This window comes from Uloborus diversus, chromosome 8, assembly GCF_026930045.1.
Source record: "Uloborus diversus isolate 005 chromosome 8, Udiv.v.3.1, whole genome shotgun sequence".
NCBI lineage: Eukaryota > Metazoa > Arthropoda > Arachnida > Araneae > Uloboridae > Uloborus > Uloborus diversus.
This window is the reverse complement of record NC_072738.1, coordinates 42,239,070-42,262,535: the sequence shown is the minus strand read 5'-3', so window position 1 is coordinate 42,262,535 and position 23,466 is coordinate 42,239,070. Positions and strand designations below refer to the sequence as shown.

Sequence of the window (23,466 nt, the reverse complement as noted above, 5' to 3'; positions counted from 1 at the left end):
GAATTAGCACACCAGATGAGGGACCGTAGCAATGGTGCGGTTCAACTCAAAGATTGATGTCAAAGCGTGGTATTTTGCAGTAAGTTGCCGCCCTAAGCCAGGGCTAAGACGGAAATACAAAAAATACACAAAAATACACCTGCCCTTCATGTCAAATACTACCAAATCATATTATCAAATTATCATGCATTGGCGCGAGCTTCATTGCTGAAACACGCGGGTTATTCGATAATTTATTATTACTTTCTTCTATATCTAATATATAGAAGAAAGTATTGGATTCGTGCAAATTTTCGAATTTCGAATTTTGACGGATTCGAACGTTTTGAGGTGTGCTGAGTCCATTTCGACTATTTTTGGAAAATGTCTGTCTGTCTCTGTGTGTGTATGTATGTGTGTGTGTATGTATGTGTGTGTGTATGTATGTGTGTGTGTATGTGTGTCACGTCTGTGTGTGACCAGTTTTTTGTGGCCGCTCTACAGCAAAAACTATCGCATGAAATTGAACGAAATTTGGTACACATATGTGACCCTATGTGAACTTGTGCCCATTGGTTTTTGGCGCGAATTCCTCCAAGGGGGGTGGAGCAATGGAACGTTTTTTGAGTTATGCGTGATTGCTATTCCTCAGGAAGTAACTGGCGGAATCAAACAAAATTTGGTCCATATGTTGCCCCTAACTGGAGCAGATGCTGATTCAATTTTGGTGTCAATAGCTCAAACGAGGGTTGAGTTATAAAACGTTTTTTGTCGTGAATTGTGACTGCTGTATCTCAAGAAATAACGAACGGAATCAAACAAAATTTTTTTGACAAGTAGCCCTTAGTGGGTATAAGAGCTGATTTTATTTTGGTGTCAACAGCTAAAAAGGGGGTAGTGCAATCGCCCGTTCTTTTTTTCCATTGTGAGTGCCCTATCTCAAGAAGTAATGCTACGTTCTGTTTGAAATTTGGAATATATGTGAATCCATACGTAAACAGGCTTTGGTTCAATTTTGACTCCAATCGCTCCAAGAGGTGTTGATTTTTTTTTTTTTTTGCGAATAAAAATAGTTTTATTAATGCAACAATAAGAAAGATAAACCGTAATAGATTGTCGTCTGCGTATTTCTCGTGATTTTAATTGTATGGAAATGATCGGAAATATTATCTCAATGAATTAAAATTTTTAACTGTTGCCATTTTATGTTTTTTAATAAATAAAATATTTGTAATTAATTCAAGTAAGGCTTTTAAAGTAACTTTCAATTTTCGCTCTTTGCTTTGCTTTTACAATAATTCAGACATTGGGATGGTCGTCAAGTTTTTGCATGTGTCATTTTGTTTTTGTTAGGAATATTGCTTCCTCGTCAAGCATGGGGAGGGGTCAGAAAAAGGAAAAATATAGAAGAAAGTTTCGTGATGGCCACAACATACTAGTTTATATGAGGATTGAGAAAATCACAAATATTTCACTTTGGCTAATCTGTTGCTATATTTCGCTTTAATACTGGTCACGATTGTCTCGTCAAACTCTGCACCGAATAAAGATCTTGTCAAGTCCTATTTGCCACGTGTGCAGCATGCGTAAAGAAATGGAAGCGAAACATTTAAATCACTGCCCTGCAATGAACTCGAGACAGTTGTGGGATAATGTTGGAGAGCTCGGCACAAGATGAACGATTTATACTTACTGTAGTTTCATTTTTGTTGTTGCATTATCTTTATTTTTGTTCTGTGGTCATGTTTCTATGTTTGATTTTTATATCAACAGTTGTCTTTCAATCTGCAGTTAAATAAAAAGTGAACTTGAAAACGATTATTTAATTTACTATTTTATTTAAATAATTTACACTCAAACCTGTTTTTTATGCGGTGGATAGGGACCGCATAAAACAATCTCATGAAAAAAATTGTCCGAAACTTCACTAATAGCTTTACAATGTTGTTTTCTCAACACAGCTAAAAAATATTTTTTTTATGCGGTGGACAAGGACCGCATAAAAAAGTCTCACATAGAAAACTCTCCGAAAAACTTACAAAATTTAATATTTAAACAAAATCAAAATAAACCAAGAGATAATTTTTGCCGAGTAGTCGGACAAAATTTCCCGGATAAGGAAGGTTTTGGGAGGTTACAGTGACTTTCCATCGGAGTGCCTATGTCGTCACTTGAAAATACTACCTCACACTCGCTTCAAAAATAATTTCGTCAGTTGAATCGCAATCTGATTGAAATTTTAATGAACCGCACAAAACAAATTCGCACAAAAAAAAAAAAAAAAAAAAAAAAAAAAAAAAATCGCATAAAAAAAAAAAAAAAAAAAAAAAAAAAAGCCGCATAAAAACAGGTTTGGGGGTTTTGCGTTTTTATCGGTACTAATTCCATAATGTGATGTTTATGCTAAGAATGTTAATATCTTAAAAACTGTAAACGAAAACATTCAATGACATTTTAAGGAGGTACTGCATGTAAAGGTAGGCAAATGTAGGCGAAAAAAATTCAGAAACGAATCCTGGAAAGTAATGTACCTGAAATCTGCCAGTAAAGTATCTAGCAAAAAACAGGAAGGCTTGCAGCTAAAATTCAGTAATTTTCATGAAAATATATTCTGGAATCTTTCTGAGTAATTTTTAAACCTTCCCAACAAAATAACAGTCACGTTTTCTGTAAAAATGAGGTAACCTCCAAAACTCCCAGCCTATGCTTACAGTAAGAGCTTGTCACCATTCTGCTGAAAATAATGCATTTAATATGCTGTTTCTACTACTGTTAATCTATGTACACTGCAAAAACGATTCAGAAACGTTTCTTGAAAATAATGGGCAGCTGACGTGCCCAATTTCTGCCAGTGACCAATCTTTGAAAAACCAGGAACGTTTTCCCCTAAAATTTAGTAACCTTCCTAAAATTATCCTGGAAGTCTCATGCAAAATTCAGAGACCTTCCCGTTTAAAGCCAGTCGTGCCTCTGGAACTTTAGAATAACCTTAGGCATGTATACTATAATAGCTTGGCACCTTCCTGATTTATCAAGGGAGTACCAAAAGCAGTATTGCAAACATGACCAACGCTACAACAGAATTGAAAATAAGTACCAAGAATTTCTTTCAAACCTGGATAGTACTTGGACGTATTGGCTTCCTTTGGGAGCTAAATCAGTCTGGACGGACCGTAACCGATTTGAAGCCGATACAATTAATAAATACGCTCAGTTAATTTTTAAACTGGGAGTTAAAAATATTTTTCACAATGGTGAGAAGTCAGCATTCGTGATACTTGTAGCGATTCAGGAAACTTTTTGACAGTTATACTTGATTTTTCCAGGACATGGATACAAACCTTTGATATGACAGAAAGTTACACGGAAATACTCAGTAAAGTTTCGGATTTTTTTTACAGTGTAATGTCTCTGGGGGGATACATTTCTCACAAAAGAAGTGTGGGAGCCTTAAATTCTTCGGAACGTTACCTATTTCAATGTGCAAAAACTGTAAAAGCACTTATTTTCGCGAGCCGTAGTTTTCGTGAAAGTGAAGATATCAGTGATTTCGCGAGGCTTCAGTTTTCACGATTACGACGGGGTCACGAAAGTTGCGAAAATAAAAGCCTTTCGAGGATAAGTGCTTTTACAGTACTTAAACATTTGTGAATCTGCGACACTTTTTTTTGAGCAATCACGAATTGCTTATTGCTGTAAAATTGAAGGCTCTAGACTCGGTGAGATCTCCACATTCTTCAGAAATATTCAAGGATAATACCAGGAAGGTTACGTATATTTAGCGGAAAACGTTCCTGGTTTTTGCAAGATATGTTACTTGCAACAATTGGGCACATCAGCTGCCCATTATTTTCCAGGAACGTTTTTGAATCGTTCTTACTGTGCAGAGATCAATGATTTCATATCCTATCCAAGGGAAATTACTGACCATGAACCACTTATCAGGATAAATGGACAATTTGGCTTACTTGGGATACTTTCTTCCAATCCTTGAAGTAGAGAGCGACTTTTCAAGTTCAAACGAAAACATTGTTCGTCTTTATATACGTTGTACTCTTTATTGTTTCTCCCAAGCATTTTAACCTGTTATGCAATTTGCCTATGGCATTTAATGTTTAAAAAAAGGGATGAAATCTCACCATATGAACTGTAACTCTTTTTGTCCCCTTGAGCAAGGATACCAACGTTTTGTGTCGTGTCATCTTCAATTCCAAGACGTCTCGATATCCAAAAGTGGACGTCGGTGTTGAATCTGCAAAAAAAAGTTTGCTTTTAAAACTGAAGATTTTAGAGACACTTGCATTGACCAAAGCGACACATACAACCTGAAGAAGAGCAGTGGGAGGTCACGAGAGGTCACTGTGACCTCGAATTTGGCAAATTTTGTCGAACTGTTTGGCAATGTGTATTGTAATATTGCATTTTTTTAAAAGATGCTAAATGTGTCTCATTAAATAAGTGTACGCGTGCATATTCGTTTACAAAACGGAGTTTCATCTGATAAATTGAGAATGTTACCCTCCCAAAAAATTAAGTTTGGACCACCCAAACAGCAGCCTCGACATTACTGAATTTCCAGTACACTTATTAAAAACGTAGGGAGCGGCCTGTGTGTTTGATCTCAGTGTCATAGTTCGTCCTGACATCACAGAATTTCTAGTGCGCTTACACACGATGTCTGGAACGGCCTGTGTCATTGCGAAGAAAGAAAATGGAGAGAGGGAATAATTTCATTCATGAAGCCAAGATCTCAAGTCACGTGACAGATTTTAGAGCAAAGAATTGGAAGAAATCAAATTTCTTTCGCTTGTTTCACGCGAAACGGGCCAATCATTCGTCGTTGTTGAGTCTCGTGACTTGAGGTCTTTGGGTCAGCCTTTGCTAAGCCAATGATTGGACTTGTTCAATCCATTTGCTAATTTCTTCTCTAAGGCCAGTGTCGTTAAGAGCATCACGCTCACCTCAGTGTCATAAGCAGTCCTGACGTCACATGTTTTTCAGTGCGCGTACACACGATGTCTGAAGTGACCTGGGTCGGGGAGAACTTAACGACCGATCTCTGTGTCATAAGTCGTCCTGATGTCACATGTATTCCAGTGCGCAAACACACGACGTCTGGAGTGGCCTGTGTCGCTGAGAACATCTAGCTGCTCGATCTCAGTGTTATAAGCCATCCGTGCGTCACAGGCTTTCCAGTGTGCTTGCATACAGTGTCTAAAGCAGCATGTATCACTGATCTTTATCTCACAGGCAAACGTACTAGAGAACAAGTGATGTCAGTGTGGCCTGCGTTTTTGAGAAAGAGCAAGGAGTATTCTTAAAATTTGAAGCTCTCTCTGAATCCCTACCTTAAAACTTGAAAACACCAGGAAGCACACGTTTGCCTTTAAACTGAAGCAAGGCGTAAAAAACTACCGTTGTACACCACAAAATGCAAAATACGAGGGCAAACCGAAAAATATTTGCGCCTTTTTTTTCAGCCAAAATACGGCTGTGAATACAAAGCAAACATATACATTCCCAGCAGTGAACGTTCCTTGAACCATACCAGCTCTATCTGCCTTTTGTTGCAATGAGCGGCGCTGCAATCAATCATTTAAGATGGCGGTTGTTTTTCAGACGTCCACAGCTTATGAGCAGCGAAGTGTTATTCGTTTTCTAAAGAGCAAGGGATAAATTCCCATAGCAATTCACAGGGAAATGCACCCCACGTACGGGGAAAAGTCTCTTTTTGAGATGGACAACGTGATTATCCTCCACGACTATGCAAGGCCACACGCGGCAGTCCAGACCTTCGCTAAGCTTCAGTGATTTCACTGGGAAAATCTGGAGCACCCACCTTACAGTCCAGACCTTACCCTTAGTGATTTTCACGTTTTCGGTCCACCGAAGAAGTTTATGGCAGGACAGAGACTCACATGTGACGAAGAAGCCAAGAACGCGGTTCGACGGTGGTTCGACAGGCAGTCGGAAGAATTCTACCACAGGGGGATCTCTTATTTAGTGCTGCGATGGGACAAATGTCTGAACCGGTGTGGTGACTATGTTTAGAAATAATGTAAGGTACATAGTACACTACGTATATTTGTAAATACCTGTGTGTACTTGTTTTTGGCAAATAAAAAATAGGCACAAAGACTTTTTGATTTGCCCTCATATATTGCATACACTTGTTTCATGTTGATTATGCATGCACGGCCATTGTGACATGCAATCACACTGATAACTTCACTGTCACTCTCATTCTCGTTAGCCATAAAAAACTCAGAACCATTTCGAATTGAGAAAAGAGTTCCTTGGAACTTGGAGGAAACGTGTTAACACTTTACGGCACAGTTGTCTCGCTTAAAGAGCCTTAGCCTTTTTTTCAAGTCAGCTGACACAGTGTTTTCAACAGTTGGCTGGAAAGAAATGGTAGTGTGGCCCCAAATGGAGATACTGTGCCTCAAAAGATTAGCAATATATTTTGCTATTGTGTTTCACAGCTTTGATTACTCACAAATTGTCGTTGGAGATATTCAAGGAAAGATTATTTTTAGGGTTGTGGGTTATGTTGGAGAACATTTTTCATCAAGCTGATTGTTGAATCCGTTTTAGTTTTTTTTAACCTTACACTGTAAAAAAATTCCGAAACGTTACTGGTTATTTCCGTGGAACGTTTCTTGATTTCACAGGTTTTCACCTATTTCCCCAAACAATCAAGTATCTTCGCAAAAAAGTTTCCTGAATTCCTAAAAGATGCACGAATGCAGACCTTGCACTGGTATGAAAAATATTTTTTGCTACCAGTTTAAATATTGACGGAGCGTGTTTATTAAGTGTATCGGCTTTAGATTGTTTATGGCCCGTCCGGATTGACTAAGCTTCCAATGGGAGCAAATAAGTCACTGGATAGCTACAGCTTTGCGAGCCAGGAATTGCAAGCAAGGAATATGCTTGGTTCCTGCTTTGCAATTTTCGCGTAGCGTGGCCAAGGTTGCTCTAATACTTCTGGAGCTTTCTTGGTAAATCAGGAAGGTTCTAATCAAATAAATTAAACCTATTTAATTTTTCTAGAAGGTTCACGACTGGCTTTAATAGGGGAGATTTCTTAATATTTCAGAAAGGTTACTGACTTTTATCGGAAAACGTTCCTGGTTTTTGTAAGATATGTTACTGACTGAAATTGGGCATATCAGCTGCCTATTATTTTCCAGGAACGTTTCTGAATCGTTTTTACAGTGTATGAAGATCAGAAGAGTTATTGTTGATGAGACTAGCGTATTGCAGCTACAATACAGATAAAAATACATTTTTAAAAGTAATTTTATGCTCTTTTATTCAACATAAATGATTTTACCCGCAATTAAATAGTTTTTGCGATATGAAACGAAAACCGAAAAACCGAACCCAGAGTCAAAGAAGACGGAGTTTTGACAAACGCTGATTTGAATCTTTCAAATAAAAGGTTTAATTTCTGCAAAACTTTTAAACTCCGAAGTGGTTTACTGTGATATTATTTGAAAGTTTGTGAGGTGAACCAATTTTTAGTTGATTCTACCGGTTGTAGCTCAAACGAGTGTTTTTCAAAATGTTGTTAACAGATTTTTGCGCCAATTCAACTTTGAGTACTTCAAATGTTTCAAAGTTTGTAGCTCACTGAAAAATGTAACTATCTCGATGAAAAAAAGGTTCATTTTATAGGCTTTTGTCTGCTCTTCTCAAATATGGTCTTATTTTGTGTGTTGAATTCCCAGGAATTTCAGAACTCGGTCTTAATCTCAGAAATTTGTTTTTTTGGCTCTTTTTTTTTTTTTTTTTTGACCGTAATTCGGTTATGGTTACGAATTGGACAGGATAGTGGGTGGTTCTATGCTTTACTTCGGCTCTTATACCAAGGCCTTTTTTTTGGCAGATTAGGGCAAATGTACCCTGTATATGAATCGCGTATTTTAGAAAGGGCGTAAGTTCTACGGGAATCCATTGGACTTACGCCCTTTCTGAAATAATTGATTCATATATACATAAATTGGAAATTCAGAACTAATCATGTAAATTGCAGTTACGGTCGACCATTTGAAAGAGTTTCTAGTCAAAAAATAAATTTCAAGAATAGTTCTTTTGCATTGCAATAAAACCTTTTCAAGAAAATTGACTTTAAAAATTTTGTTTTTTATTTTTGAAAAAAGTACCTTTCAATGAACCACTCTATACTTAGAACAATTTTTTACTAAGAGAATACTTGCACTCACTTCATTAAAACTATGTAGAGGGCGTAAATTAGCATCATAATCACTGATTCGTACCACGTGACTTCGCTGTCGAAGATGATCTGAGAAGAGAAAAGTTTGCTTTAGTTTTTCTAGTCAAAATGCGCATAAAATTCAGAAAAATACAAGAAGCCCAATCATGAAAAAATTGATATAAATAAATAAATACTAAAAAATCTATCGTGGCAATAACAGTAAAATACGTGAGAGAATACACACTTTTATTATTTTGGAGCTTCTTGTACTAAGGTGAAACACTAATGGAGGCCACTTTAAAGTTTAAAGCGCGCTAATAGTAGCTACAGTGAAGTAAGTATACTTTTAAACTGTAGGTCTGCAATATTAATTGCCCCCCTTGGAACTCAACGATCGTTTTATAGCCCAACACTTTCTAAATCTTCCCGATTTCTAAAAAAATACCAGAATTTGAATTTTTATCAATTTTTTCTCAAGAGCAGTGGCTGCTCCAAAATCTGAAAATTTCAGTAGTGACCATCTGACACTCTCCCATTCGAAGCATTTACATTACTTACTTTAAATTCAAATAACTGATGAATAAAATCGATTCAATATGATCTTTACATTAAGAACCAACAAAAAATCACATTATTATTGCTCATTTCTTTCTTCAAAGTACAAAATTAAACTTGAAGTGGCCACTACTGAAGCATATCTACTACGTGTTTTACCTTACTGGTTCGTTTTATTAAATTTAATTTAATTTATTTTTTACGTGGAACTTCATACTGTTACATTTTGGCTTTAAGATTGAAAATAAGAAAAGAAACAACCTTCGGTACCTCACAGTATGCTTTAAAGATGAGATTTACCAATTCAATTATTTTAAATTCATAAAAGAAAGAATCATTAAATCTAACTTTAAATCTTAATCAAAACTTACTGCAATAAGAATGATGACAGTCATGGAGTAGAAAAGGGAGTCACGAAATAATGGCCACCAAGTTAGCTCTACAATCTGAAATCATAAAAATTCTTGTATATAGTTCCAACTGATTACTCTACATAAAAAAGGACATTAAATGCCAATAATCTATGGCAAGTTAGCTCTACAATCTGAACTCATAAAAATTCTTGTACATAGTTCCAACTGATTACTCTGCATAAAAAGGACATTGAACGCCAATAATCTATGGTAAGTTAGCTCTACAATCTGAAATCATAAAAATTCTTGTATATAGTTCCAACTGATTACTCTACATAAAAAAAGACATTGAATGCTTATAATCTATGGCCACGGCAGTGTCCCGAACTATATACAGTCGGACCCCGATTTAACGAATTCACCGGGACCGAAACTTTTATACGTTAAATCGGGGTTACTCGTAGTAACGGTATGTGAAATTAAAAAAAAAAATGCACTTACCATATCAAAAGCCCTAAGCAATGGGGTCGTTTCCAAAATTTTAAAAGTATTTTTTTTTTTTTTTTTTGAAAGAGCATGCTTAAAAACATAGGATCTGACCATTTTTTAAATAATTTGACTAAGTTTCATATTTCTAAAAAATTACTTCAATCGGTGCGCTATCATTTTTTTACGCTTCTGCCGATGACATCACAAATGATGAAATGCAATTCACTTTGCCATTCAGAAGAGCACAATATTTCATTCGCATCTTTACTCACGTGTACTGGCAACGATATGGTGGATAGCAAGCGTAGAGGCAATTTTTAATTCGCTGCTTGATTATCATAATGTGGAAACGCAATGAAAAATGAGCCAAAGGTTGGTGACGTCATAAATACCACGCCTCGTTTGAAAAATTGGACATTTTAAAAAATAAATTAAAAAATAACTGTTGGAAAAATGAAAGTATTTTCTAAGTGCATGTTATTATTATTTTATTAATTAATTAATTTATTTATTTTTTTGCTTATTCTATCAATTTCTGTGACTAAAAGTAGTCTTTTAACTGAAGGAAACAATCCCATTGCTCAAAGATATCCTTAATTAGAAAGTGTACACTTTATATTCAGCATTCCGCGTCTTATTACACACTAATTAACTTGAAAATTTAAAAAACTGTGTAATAGATGTTTGACAATTTGCTTGATACTTGACTTGAAATAGTTCACTTTCGACTTTATGGAGAGAAGAAAATACTGTGTCATTTTTAGCCTGCTGCATAAGATATGTTATTACAGTTTCGAGGGCTGTAAAGCGTTAGAAAAAGAACCGCTATTCCTTGGTTGCCCCCTCGCACTTTAAAAATTGTTGATTCCAAGATAAGTCTTTTTCTGCTTCGAACAATATGGATAATATCATTTGGGAACAATCCAATATTTCTTAACTCAAATAAAGCAAAAAAAAAAAAAAAAAATCAGTTGTTGAAATAATTTGTTAACTCGGGATTGAATATTCGGTAAATCGGGGTTTTAGCCATCATTTTACTCGGGCAAAAAGAAAGATTCGCTAAATCGCAAAATTCGTTAAATCGGGCTCCGACTTTGTATTTGCAAATTATGTTCCGTTTGCACATATAGTCAACGATTTATTTCGAGTCAACGGTCTTGAATTTTGTCTCTGACAAACGGTAGATCATCTAAAATCTCGGTAAATCATTGAAAATAATTTGAATTTTCCCCATATAAATAATAGTCGATGATCGAGTAACCCGCGTGTTTCAACAATGAAACTCGCGCCACGGCATGATAATTTGATAATATGTTTTGGTAATGTTTTATATGCAGAGAAAGGCTTTATCGCGACAAGGTTGAACTCGATCCGATAATTTAACTGTTTTACTGGTAAGACTGTCTTTTTAGGGGAATGAAAAAACGAAAAAAACGGTCAACAATGAACGCTATCTACTGGAGTTTAGAGTTAATCCACTCGAGTTAGGGTTACAATTTCAACTATCAAAATATCACCAAACAGGCGTTCAAGCAATTTTCACCCGTCATACTTTGACGGGTGACTTTCTAGTTGTAAAGAAAGCATAAAAATGACTTAATAACTGTTAATCCAGGTATTCATGGAACGTGGAAAATTTTTTCAATTTGATTTGATCAGGAAAACTAAATAGAACTTTTAGAAACTTCCACTAAATATTCACTTACTCTCCTTATTTTATTTGCCTCTGTACATTTTCTATACAATTGAGATGAATCAGATTTTAGTTTTATGCGTTTAAAATATCGTGTTACATTTCCACAAAAGCCGTCGAAAAATAGTTTAAATCATTTCGAAATACTGAAGTAACAAAATAAAACAATTCGATTTCAAACTTAAATTGGCGCAACAGAACTATTCCAAATCTAACACGACTTGGAGTGCAACAAGCTGATGAAATTCCTCAAATTTCATAAAATAGATTAAGTGAGTAGGTTACATAAAACATGCGCTGTCGACAAACTTCCAACTAGCGTTGAATTACATTACAAGAAACTCTGACAGCAACCATTCGGATTTCCAAGAGAATTGTTAAATAATTTAATTATAGCCTCGGCTGAGTTCAAATGCAGGGCATACTAACTAATATTTAATTTATTCACGAAAAACATTTTTCTGACAGTAGTTATTAAACTTAATTACAAATGGAAATGGCCAAAAACAAATTGATTTCCTCGGAGGCATAGAAGTTTTGTTTCTAAAAGACACTTTAATTCTTATGTTTCATTTACATTTTTCGTTGGTTAATTTAATTATTTATTTTTGTTACTCTTTTTAGTAGGGGAATATGGGCAAAGTGAAATGGTGAAATATTTACTCTGTTTGTTGCGCTACATGTGTGGTAATATTTTCACTTTGTTTTTCCACATGGAGTCTAGCTACTCCAGTTAAAAGAAGTGGCCTCGGAAGTTCAAAGCATATAATAAAGCCGGCAGTTTTCAAAAGACGATACTCATATTGAAATATTTTGTAGTAATTAAAAATTACTACATTTATTTTTTGCTAGCAAAAATACCCGGCGTTGCCTGGGTCCGAAATAAATGTAAGAAACAATCGCTACTTCCTTTTGTTTTCTGTTTTAAGTGAAAGAACTCAAAACATATCACTTTGACATGATTAAAAATCGAGCTTCTTCCTTACCCATTAAAGTAAAATAGCAATAAGTATAAAGAACGAACGAATATTCATTTAGAAACGAAAGCACGAATTTAAGCATATAAAAATTTGAAGAATTTCCAAAATATGAAATAACAGAAACAAAGATCACTGAAAAAACCGTGCGCTTTATTTAATTAAGTAGTACATACTCAAAAGAAAAAAAAAAGCTCTCTACTATATTTCTTTAAGGATGCAAAAAGTAGAGTTTTCAAATGTTTAAACGACTTTAAACTCATGTCTGCTCCGGAGAAGCCTTGATTCAAAAATTTCATTATGATTACTTTTATTATTGCTGTTGTTAGGCAACGAATTTTTGTAACAATGGGTTTTATATTCGCAACTTCAAAGCTCGAATACGCTACCTTGCGGTGATTACCAATACTAAAGAAAAAGGTAACATTCCATTCCACGAGTTTTCTTTGGGGTAAATTTCCGGCTTCAAGCAGTTTGTGGTGTAATGTAATTTCAGAAGAATAAAAAAGAAAGCTTCGCACAAATACGATGAAAAAGTACTGTCATTCACTAAACGTCAAAGCAAGTTATAAGTTATGGCATTTGTTTGTTTCACCTTTTTTCATCCACAATTAGACAGTGACTGCTGCGCCCCCTAAAATTTATTGGAGTTGCGAATTTAATTATTTAATGGGGAAATGATATGAAATTTACTGTTTTCCACCATAACTTTTTACAACTAAGGAAATTACAGCCTAAGTTGCTCATAATGTATCTATCTATGGTGAACAAATGGCTAAATCCGTCCAGTAGTTTTGAAGTTTACCCCGGACATCCGGACAGAGATTAGCCCTTTATGTATAAAGATGAGGATGCAATTCCTAAGAAAGCAATGTCATGCTTGCTCCAGAGAGGCCTTGATTCAAAATTTACATTATGATTACTTTTAATATTGCTGTTGTTAGGCAACGAATTTTCGAAACAATGGGTTTAATAATTTGATGTGGAAATTACATGACATTTACAGTTTTCGATCACGACCTTCTTAAACTAAGTTTTTTAGCGATAAATTATAGCCTAAGTTGTTCCCCGATAAGCTATCTGTGGCGAAAAAATGCTTAAAATCCCTCCAGTAGTTTTGAAGTTTACCCCGGACATCTGGACAGAGATTAGCCCTTTATGTATAACGATGAGGATGCAATTCCTAAGAAAGCAATGTCATGCTTGCTCCAGAGAGGCCTTGATTCAAAATTTACATTATGGTTACTTTTAATATTGCTGTTGTTAGGCAACGAATTTTCGAAACAATGGGTTTAATCTTTAATCATTTGATGCGGAAATTACATGACATTTACTGTTTTCGATCACGACGTTCTTAAACTAAGTTTTTTAGCAATAAATTATAGCCTAAGGTGTTCCCCGATTATGTAGCTATCTATGGTGAAAAAATGTTTAAAATCCCTCCAGTAGTTTCGAAGTTTACCCCGGCCATCCGGACAGAGATTAGCCCTTTATGTATAAAGAACATCCTCTCATATATAACAGCCAATGATCGAGTAACCCGCGTGTTTCAAAAATGAAACTCGCGCCACGGCATGATAATTTGATGATATGCTTTGGTAATGTTTTACATGCAGGGAAAGATTTTATCGTGACAAGGATGAACTTGATCCGGTCACTTAAGAAACGAAAAAATGGTCAACAATGAACGGTACCTACTGGAGTTTAGGGTTAATCCACTGGAGTTTGGGTTACTTTTCAACCTGTCTGTAACAATAAACCTGTATATCACGATATTTTTTTGGTCCCATAACCTGTCTATAACATTTTTTTTTTCGGTCCTAACAGTATCGTTGTAGACAGGTTGCACTGTATCACCAAACAGGCAATGACTTCGTTCAAATGTAGAAGAGTAGAAGCAATTTTCTCCCACCATACCTTGACGGGCAATTTTCTAGTTATAAAATAATAAAGCTCTTGAACATTGTAAATAAAAACTCAGACCTACTAATATTCGGTGCAGTATTTATTTATTCAAAATCAATATTATTTTTATTTAAGTGTTTATTTCAATTAGTCGAGGGCATTTGGGGCAAAGTTTATGGGGCAAAGTAAAATAGTTCATTTCATTTGTTTATTTAATCATTTTTCAAAACACTAACGTTTTCATTGATAAATTAATTTGTTTTCATTCCTTCATTTAATAGTTCATTTGTAATAATTATTCATTCATTCATATATTTTCTTATTCATTCGCTATATTACTCAACCATTAATTTTTCTCACACATTAATTAATTAATTAGTTTATTTATTCGTTTATTTTTTCACTACCAATTCATTTATTCAATAATTATTTTTATTGCTCATTCATTTGAATAAGTATATTTTTAATAATCAAATAGAAAGATTATTAAAAATCTATGTGAATCACCGTTCATACCTTTCTCTTTTATAAGTTTTTATCAATTATACGTTTTTCAATTCGGTCGCTGCAGGGTTAATACGCATAACATATACCTATTATAAGTTTTTTTCATTTGTACGCTTTTTTCATACAAACCCTTCAAAAACGTATAAACGGTGCTTCACTATTTCCTTTTCACTAATCATTCGAAAAATATTTTTAATTTTTTATTTTGCCTCATAAAAATTAGGAAAATTTTACACTTTTCTTTTTTTTTTTTTTTTTTGAACGAATAAATTTACTGACAAAAATGAAAATGTTTCAATGTAAATTTCATTATAAAATACATCCTTTATGCACTGTAATTTTCGAAACGAATTTCCAATTTGGTCCTTTTGAAACAGGCGAATTATTTTAACTACTTAACTTTGCCCCATATTGCCCAAAAAATTTAGTGCGTACATGTAATTATTATTTTTTTGTTGATAAAATTTGAGTTTCACAGTATACTCGATTTTAGCGGTAAAAACACGCACACAAAACTACGCATTTCTGCGACAGCGTACAGTGGTGGACAAAATTATAGACTCAATTTTTTTTCTTTCGTTTCAATTACAACATGACTCAGTTTAAATTATTTTCATTGAAGTAAAGATGAATAGTTGAAGAAATAGTTCTAAAATTAGTACATCTTATCAATTAAATTAAAAAATTCATAAAATTAGAAAATTTGCAAATTTAATATTTTATCATTACGTGAAACCTGGACAAAAGTATAAACTCAGAGGTAAAAAATCCAGGATTACGAGAAAGTTTCGTTCCAAAATGTTAATTTTACGCCATAAAATGAGTAAATGTTGCCATCAGTGATTGCTAAAAGTTTTGTTTTTGGAAATTAATGAAAAACATATAAATGCACCGCTGGACAAAATTATAAACTCTTTTTTTTTTCATTTTTTCAATCATAATTTAACTCAGTTAAATAAAACTTTTTTTTCCAGTAAAGATAAATAACTGACTAAATAGTCCTAAATTCAGTATCACTCATAAACTTTATAAAATAAATAATTTAATTAAAAATATCTCAACTTTAATATATTTATAATGCATGAAACCTGGACAAAAGTATCAACTCAAAAGTAAGAAACTCTGAAGTTTGGTAGAATTTTATTCAAATACTTAATCATTTAATAACCAAAAATGAACCAATGCTGAATTACAAAATTACAAACTTACAATACTGCATAAACACAATTATAAGCTGACAAAATTTAAATTGTTTTTTGAGTTTAATTAAGTTACATTTGCAATTACTTCAATAAAACAAAAGCATAGATTTAGGAAATGTAATTTTGCTATTAACATGGATAAATTCAAAAAAAAAAAAAAAAAAAATCAATATTTGAAATGTTTCAAAAATTAACACTGCATTAAATCTAGCCCTTAGTGTAAACAACAAACTTTTAAAAACGAGTTGGGCCCCCAGTTTTCTGAATTACCTCTATAATGCGGCTGGGCATGTAGATTTCACAATATTACAAGAGTTTCCAACAGCCGCAGTGGCGGCATATGGTTCCATGCTGAAAGTATTGCCCTTTTTAATTTCTCTGTGGTTTGGTACTGGTGCCGATTATGATAAACTTTGCGAACCGTGGTCCCCCAAAGATTTTTAATCGGATTAAGATCCGGACTACGAGCTGGCCATTTGATAATTTTGATATCCCAGCGCTTGAACCATTCTTTTGTACTTTTCGCTGTGTGTGCACTCGCGTTATCTTGCTGAAATAACCAGTTACCTCCAGGAATCAGATGAGCAAAAGGTAAAGATGATCTTTCAGTATTAATTGGTAATCTTCAGCGCTCTTCTTCTATTAAGAAATGCCATTCCTGCTTTACCATGCTGAGAGAGTTATTTATCTTTACTGGAACAATTTTTTTTAACTGAGTTAAATTATGATTGAAAAAATGAAAAAAAAAATGAGTTTATAATTTTGTCCAGCGGTGCATTTATATGTTTCTCATAAATTTCCAAAAACAAAACTTTTAGCAATCACTGATGGCAACATTTATTCATTCTATGGCGTTAAATTAACATTTTTGAACGAAACTTCCTCGTAATCCTGGATTTTTTACCTTTGAGTTTATACTTTTGTCCAGGTTTCACGTAATGATAAAATATTAAATTTGTAAATTTTCTAATTTTATGAATTTTTTAATTTAACTGATAAGATGTACTAATTTTAGAACTGTTTCTTCAATTATTCATCTTTACTTCAATGAAAATAATTTAAACTGAGTCATGTTGTAATTGAAACAAGAAAAAAGAAAATTGAGTCTATAATTTTGTCCACCACTGTAGTTCTTACTATAGCTTAAGATGGAGTAACTTCGTTTCACTCGGAATGTTAGAATCAATTGATGTTAGGATTGCGTCTATAGCAGTCAGGGATGCCAGCCCCTAAGAGCAAGCGCGTAGCCCCCCTCCAAATATCGCAAAGAACCCCCAAAAGCAAGAACCCCCCTCCCAAATAAAGGGGAAAACCCCTCAAAACAACTCTCTTCCCTAAAAATTTCAATGGCGTAGTCTGCGCCATGATACCCCCCCCCCCCTTAGGTCAGCACCCCTGGTGTAGTTGTATTTACTAGTGGTAAACTCAGCTTGATATTTAAAAAATAGTTATGAGTACCTGTGGTGTTAGTACAGCAGGAAATCGACCTCCCTAATTATCTAGTTGCTCAATAGATGTCGCAACTGAAATCAATGGTTCTTAGTACACCATTTTTATTTCTAATATTTTTATATAGTCTGGGTTTTAGGATGTGCATAAAAAAAACCTTCTAGTTTGCTTGGTCAAACATTAAAATTTAGTGAAAAAATAATGTTTTATATTTCAAAAATTTATTAAATGTAAGGGAATGTGGGGCAATGTGAAATGATTAAAATAACTTACTTTTTTCAAAATGAAAAAAAAAATAAATTTTTTTTGAAAACTACGCTAGGTGTGTAAAGAATGAACTCTGTATAATTTTTAGCAGTTACTGTTTTAATTTTTAGCAATAAATTTCTATCTTGAAAAAAAAAAAAATAATAATAATTTGAATTATGACATCTTGAATTAAATTAGAGTTTTCGCAATCACGAGTGTGTGTATGTAGGCGTGTGTGTGGGGGGCATGTCTGTTTGTGTGTAGGGAGTATGTGCATGTGTGTGTAGGCATATGTGTTTGTGTCTGTGTGCAGGCATGAATGTGTGGGTAGTTGTGTGTATGTGTGTGTGTGTATGTGTAGGTGTCTGTATGTATGCGTGTGTGTATGTGTTTGTGTATGTGTGTAGGTGTATGTGTGTGTAGGTGTGTGTGTGTGTGTGTGTGTGTAGTTGTGTTTGTATGCGCGTGTGTGCAGGACATGGATGAAACCTGGAGACGGTTTTCGCTATAGGAGCAGCATCGTGAGGAGCCGGTCGACTGTGATGGTGCGGAAGGTGGCGCTTTGAAAATAAAATGATAGCACGCCAAAAACAGTCAAATGAAAGCAATAAGCAATTGTGATTGCTCAAAAAAGATTGAGGGAAACATTTTCTTTTCTTTTCTTTTTTTTTATTTTTAATGGAGCAAAGCGTTAAATAAAACATTTTTCTGCTAAAAGGGTTTTTATTTGAAAATTATTTTTGAGCAAATGAATGAGTAAATAAAAGAATGAATTTTCAAATGAAGTGACTGAAGCAATAAACGAATGAATGAAAATAATAATTTATTGATACTATATAAGAAAAAAAAGAGTGAATATAATAGTCAATGAACAAATAAGTGAATTATTTATAAGTGCAGAAATGTAATTAAAACAACTAAATAAGTAAAATGTTTAATAAATGATTGTGAAATAAAATATGTAATGAACTGTTTTACTTTTCCTTATACGCTTTGGTACGCATGCACTTGACTAATTGTGCAAAACATTTAAAACACAAATAAGCTTAATGTTAAACTAATAAATATTGTACCGAATATTAGCAAGCCTCATTAAGAGCCATTGTCTGTAAGAATTAGGCAGTTTAAAGCATTTGTGATTGTTGACATTTTGAATTTTTTTTTATTTTCACATATGTTGTTCCTTATCATAAATGTAATGTAAATCCGAAATTTGAGCTTCGTCTGACTCACCATTTTTGAGAAAACAATTTTTTTGTTTAGGGGGCGTGGCACATTTTTGCCAGTTTTTCAAATTTGCAGATTTTAATGTGCTTGTTGCTTGAAGCACCCTTATAATGACATAGATTTTTTTAATTCCATATTACTATATGGTCTTGTTAGATACTGTTACAGCTGTTAAATCGGTGACACTACGAGGACGACGCCCACAAACTCCGTTTAAAAATGACCGAAAATGAATTTTTTTCTATATTCAAGGCCAATTTTCTCAAAGCGCCTTCATGATGACACCAACATTTTTAGATCATTTTCTAGCCACACTTACATACATCAAAAATATGTATCAAAATCGGTGTCACTATAAGGGCGCCAGCAGATATTGGAACTTTTATTCAATAAATTTCACAAAAACACAAATATTTAGAATCTAATTACAACTGTCGCCCTCATAGCAGATATCTGATACTGGAATAATTATCAGACATAAAAACGCTGCTTTGTATGTCCCCGATTGCACTTTTCACTCAGTCCAAAAAATAGTTTCAAGGATACTTATCAATTCGACTGCTAAAACAAAAAGCAATTGGGAAACCAGCTCTAATGATATTAGCAGTAAATTTTTGTTAATTATATTTTTTTCTGATGTAATCTGATGAAGCTTTCAATGAGGAACATGCAGGTATCTTTTTCTATGAATTTTGCTCAATTTTAAAGAAAGTACGTAATTTTGGAAAAAACACATTGAAGTTTGTATGATATTATATGATCGATAAATTTAAACTTACAATGACTTAGCTTCATGTCAAATGTGCTAATATCATTTGAAATTGACTTTTGCATTAAGCTTCTGGACTCACAAATTTACTTTGTGAAACTTTAATGTGTCTTAACTGTTTTTTCACATAACGAACTTTCATATTTTTACTTCTGTATGAACATTTCAAATTGAAATACTTCGTTCCAAAGATTGGCGGATTTTTCTTTTCATTGTTGGCGATATTTCTGCTTTTGCCTTAGCTTATGCAATTGCAGTATTTAATGAAAACAAATTTAAAGTACAACAATGGAAAGTGATTTTGAATTTCAGAAATCGCCATTAATTTCAACTGCAGCACTAGTACCTACTGTTAATGAGACGAAAATTCATGCAATTGATTTAACATCTTCAGAAAATGATTCCTCGTGTGATAATGTGAATGAAACATCTTCTCAAAGAAATATAGCAGATTTGTTTGGCATTCAGCCAGCAGATAAAGTAGTTTTGAGACCAACTATTAAACACACTTCTAATGAATTAATTGATTGCATTAAATATATTATTAATGCCAAAACTAATGCAAACAAGAGATACTTCTTAAAGGAAGAATGCAGATCTTTTATTATAAATATATTAACAATTCTGCAGTCAAGAATTATTGACTCGGATAATATTTCCTGTCAAGATCTTATTTCATCTATAGCACAAAATAATAATTTGTCACCTTCTTCACTTATTACTAAACTGACAGGAAATGAAGATTTTTCCTTGAAAGGAGTTGCTATATCTGACTTTGACACTTTAAAAATTAAAAAACAGTATAAAGACGTAGGAACTCAAGAAGATCGAACTACCACAAACCTATTGTACACTACTATGAAAACTACCTCAACTTACAAAGATGCAGAAAACCAGGTAGGAATTGAAGAAGATAATATTTTCAACCTTCAGAATACTAATCATGTTATTTTCCCTACGCATTCCTCTGATGGATTAGACTTTCAAAATGAAATTTACGAAGTAGTCGACACTTCTCCAACACAGAGTGAGCTTGATACACCTCTAAAAGCTCATCTTCAAAATGACAACACTAAATTTTCTCCTGTTCATTCACTTAATAGTTTTTCTAAAACGTTTACAGAATTGAAACCTACCGATAATCAAACGGCTTCTCCTTTATATAAACATTCGTATGCTGATGTAATGAAGAAAAATCCAAAATTATATACCGTCTTAGTCTACCCTCTTCGTGAAAATACTTCTTCTTTCGATTTAAAATTACTTTTGAAAAAAAAATACAATCCAGCAAGCGACAACATACGTATTCACAAGTTACGTGTTATTAGGAATGGAGGTCTGGCTATAGATCTTTACAATAAAATAGACAAAGAAAAACTACAAAAAGCTCTCTCAACAATACCTAACATACAGCTTAATACGAGAATTAAAACTACAACTACAATAAACCCAAAGATTTTAATTCAAGGATTACCTAAAGAAACAACAACTGAACACATAAACCACATTATTTTTGAAAATACAGGAAAAAATTTAAACTTCAAAATTAATTTCAATTACAAAACAAGAAACGGTCGACAGAATTTCGTAATAGAGTGCGAACCTTTCACATTTAACATACTCATGAAATGCAAATTTTTACAAAATGAATGGGAAACTTACAAATTGAGAGAATATATTAATGTAAAAAGGTGTTATTTTTGCCAAGCATTTGGACACTTGTCTAGCAAATGCCAAAGTAATTTGCAAAAATGCACTTTCTGTTCTGGAAATCACCCTCAACATGAATGCAAAAGAAATTTCACGAAATGCGCAAATTGCGTTAAATCTCTTCCAAGCTCTTCTCCTTTATATTTGATTGATCACCCTGCTTCTGACTCATCTTGTCCATATTATCTTTCTGTTCTTCAAAAGTTGAAATCGAATATCAATTATGACGAATAATACTGTGTTTTCTATTAACGTTCCTTCCTCTCTTCATCATTTGTCTCATCCGAATTTGTTTATTTCTTCTACAATTTTTCCTTCTTCTAATATTCAGTTCTCAAAGTATTCCTTTAACTCTTTGAATTGTATTCAAATAAATTTAGGCAAAAGAAGCATCGCTACTAGTTCTTTAAAACTTTTATCTACTCAAATGTTACCGAAGTTTTTCCTTATTCAAGAACCATATTTAAAAAACGATCAAATACCAGAACAACCTAGTAATTGGAAAATTTTTTATTCTTTAAGTAAAAAAGCTGCTGTTATAAGTACTGATAAAATATAATAGTTTCTCAAATAGACCAAAAAGAAAACCATATAGCAATATCAGCTGATTTCAAGGAAGATTCAATTGTTATTATTTCAGTTTCTATAACACCAACAGAAGATGTTAGAATCCCTCTACGTAATCTCGAATGTTTTTTGAGAAATATTTCAAATAAAAATATTATAATTATGGGTGATTTCAATAGTAGAAGTAAATCTTGGGGATATGCTGGTGAAGATCCAAGAGGAAGAAGAGTAATAAATTTTTACCAAGCAAATGACTTGCAATTAATAAATAGTTCATATGACTCACCAACTTTTGAACATGAAAATAGAAATGGCTGGCCTGACTTAACATTTATTAAAGGAAATTTAATTCAAAATGATAATTACCAGTGGAATGTTATAGATGATGTAGCTTCCCTAAGTGACCATAAATTTATTTCACTTAAATTTCAAAAAGAGCTTTCGACTTATGCAATTAAACGCTATAAAATCACATCTAAAGGAATTAAAAACTTTGAAAAAGAGATTTCAGAAAAATTAACACCACTCATTAATTCTTGCCAGAATATTTTAACACCATTTGAACTTAATAAATTCTCAAATAATTTTATTACTACTATTCAGAATTGTTGCAACAATTCGTTTAAAATTAAAGATATTTCAAACAAATTTGAAGTAAAATGGTGGAATAATGATTTACAAAAAGAAAAAACAAATCTTAATAGATTAAAAAGAAAATTGAAGAAGCAGCCAACACCAGAAGAAAATGTTAGAGTCAAAATTGAATACAAAAAAGCCAGAGCCCAATATTTCCGAAACATCAAAAAACAAAAGACAGAAAGTTGGCGCAATTTTTGCAAGCAAGCATCTGATCCATTTGGTAAAGCTTATAAATCCTGTTTTGAAAAAATTAAGCGTCCAACTACTTTGCCAATTTTTAATGACGGAGCTACGCAAAAAGAAAATTTGGAATTCATTTTAAATGAACTTTATCCAATACCGCAAAGAAATCCGTTATCTAACTGCCAGATCTCAACAACTACATATTCATCTTTCAATGATCTTTCAAATGTTGAACCAGAAATTTCAATTGAAGAAATTAAAAATTCTTTGAATTCTTGTAATAGTAAAAAAGCCCCCGGATTAGATTCAATAGATTACGCAATAGTTAAACTAATCTTTGAAAAACTACCACAACTACTACATTGCTTTTATAACAAATGCCTCAAGCTTTCTTATTTTCCAGATGATTTTAAAATTGGAAAATTGATTTTATTTCTCAAACAAGGTAAAGATATTAAAGATGTTTTTTCATATCGTCCTATAACACTTTTACCAACATTAGGAAAACTTTTAGAAAGAATAGTTGTTAAAAGAGTTCAATTTTATTACCAAAATTTTTCTCTAAAAAATCAATTTGGTTTCAAAAAAGGATATTCAACAGAGGATGCTTTACAAAATATTTGGGAAAATCTTCTTGATTATAATATAACAGGTCATAAATTAATAATTTCCTTAGACATTCAAAGAGCTTTTGATAGCATTCCACATCCACAACTCCATAACAAAATTTCTCAATTACAGTGTCCTAATATTTTGAAAAAATTCCTTCACAGTCTGCTTGAAAGCAGA

At 33.2% G+C, this 23,466-nt stretch overlaps 1 protein-coding gene across 1 annotated transcript in view; it reads right to left on the bottom strand.

Moving 5' to 3' along the window:
* The window catches only part of LOC129228328 (sodium/potassium/calcium exchanger 3-like), a 183,838-nt gene that overhangs the window by 87,130 nt on the left and 73,242 nt on the right, over positions 1-23,466 (bottom strand). The window contains exons 6-8 of the mRNA XM_054863005.1: positions 9,130-9,204; positions 8,211-8,290; positions 4,119-4,231 (exon numbers count right to left, since the gene is read on the bottom strand). Coding sequence (XP_054718980.1) covers positions 4,119-4,231; positions 8,211-8,290; positions 9,130-9,204 — 268 coding nt within the window. The remainder of the gene's footprint in view (positions 1-4,118; positions 4,232-8,210; positions 8,291-9,129; positions 9,205-23,466) is intronic.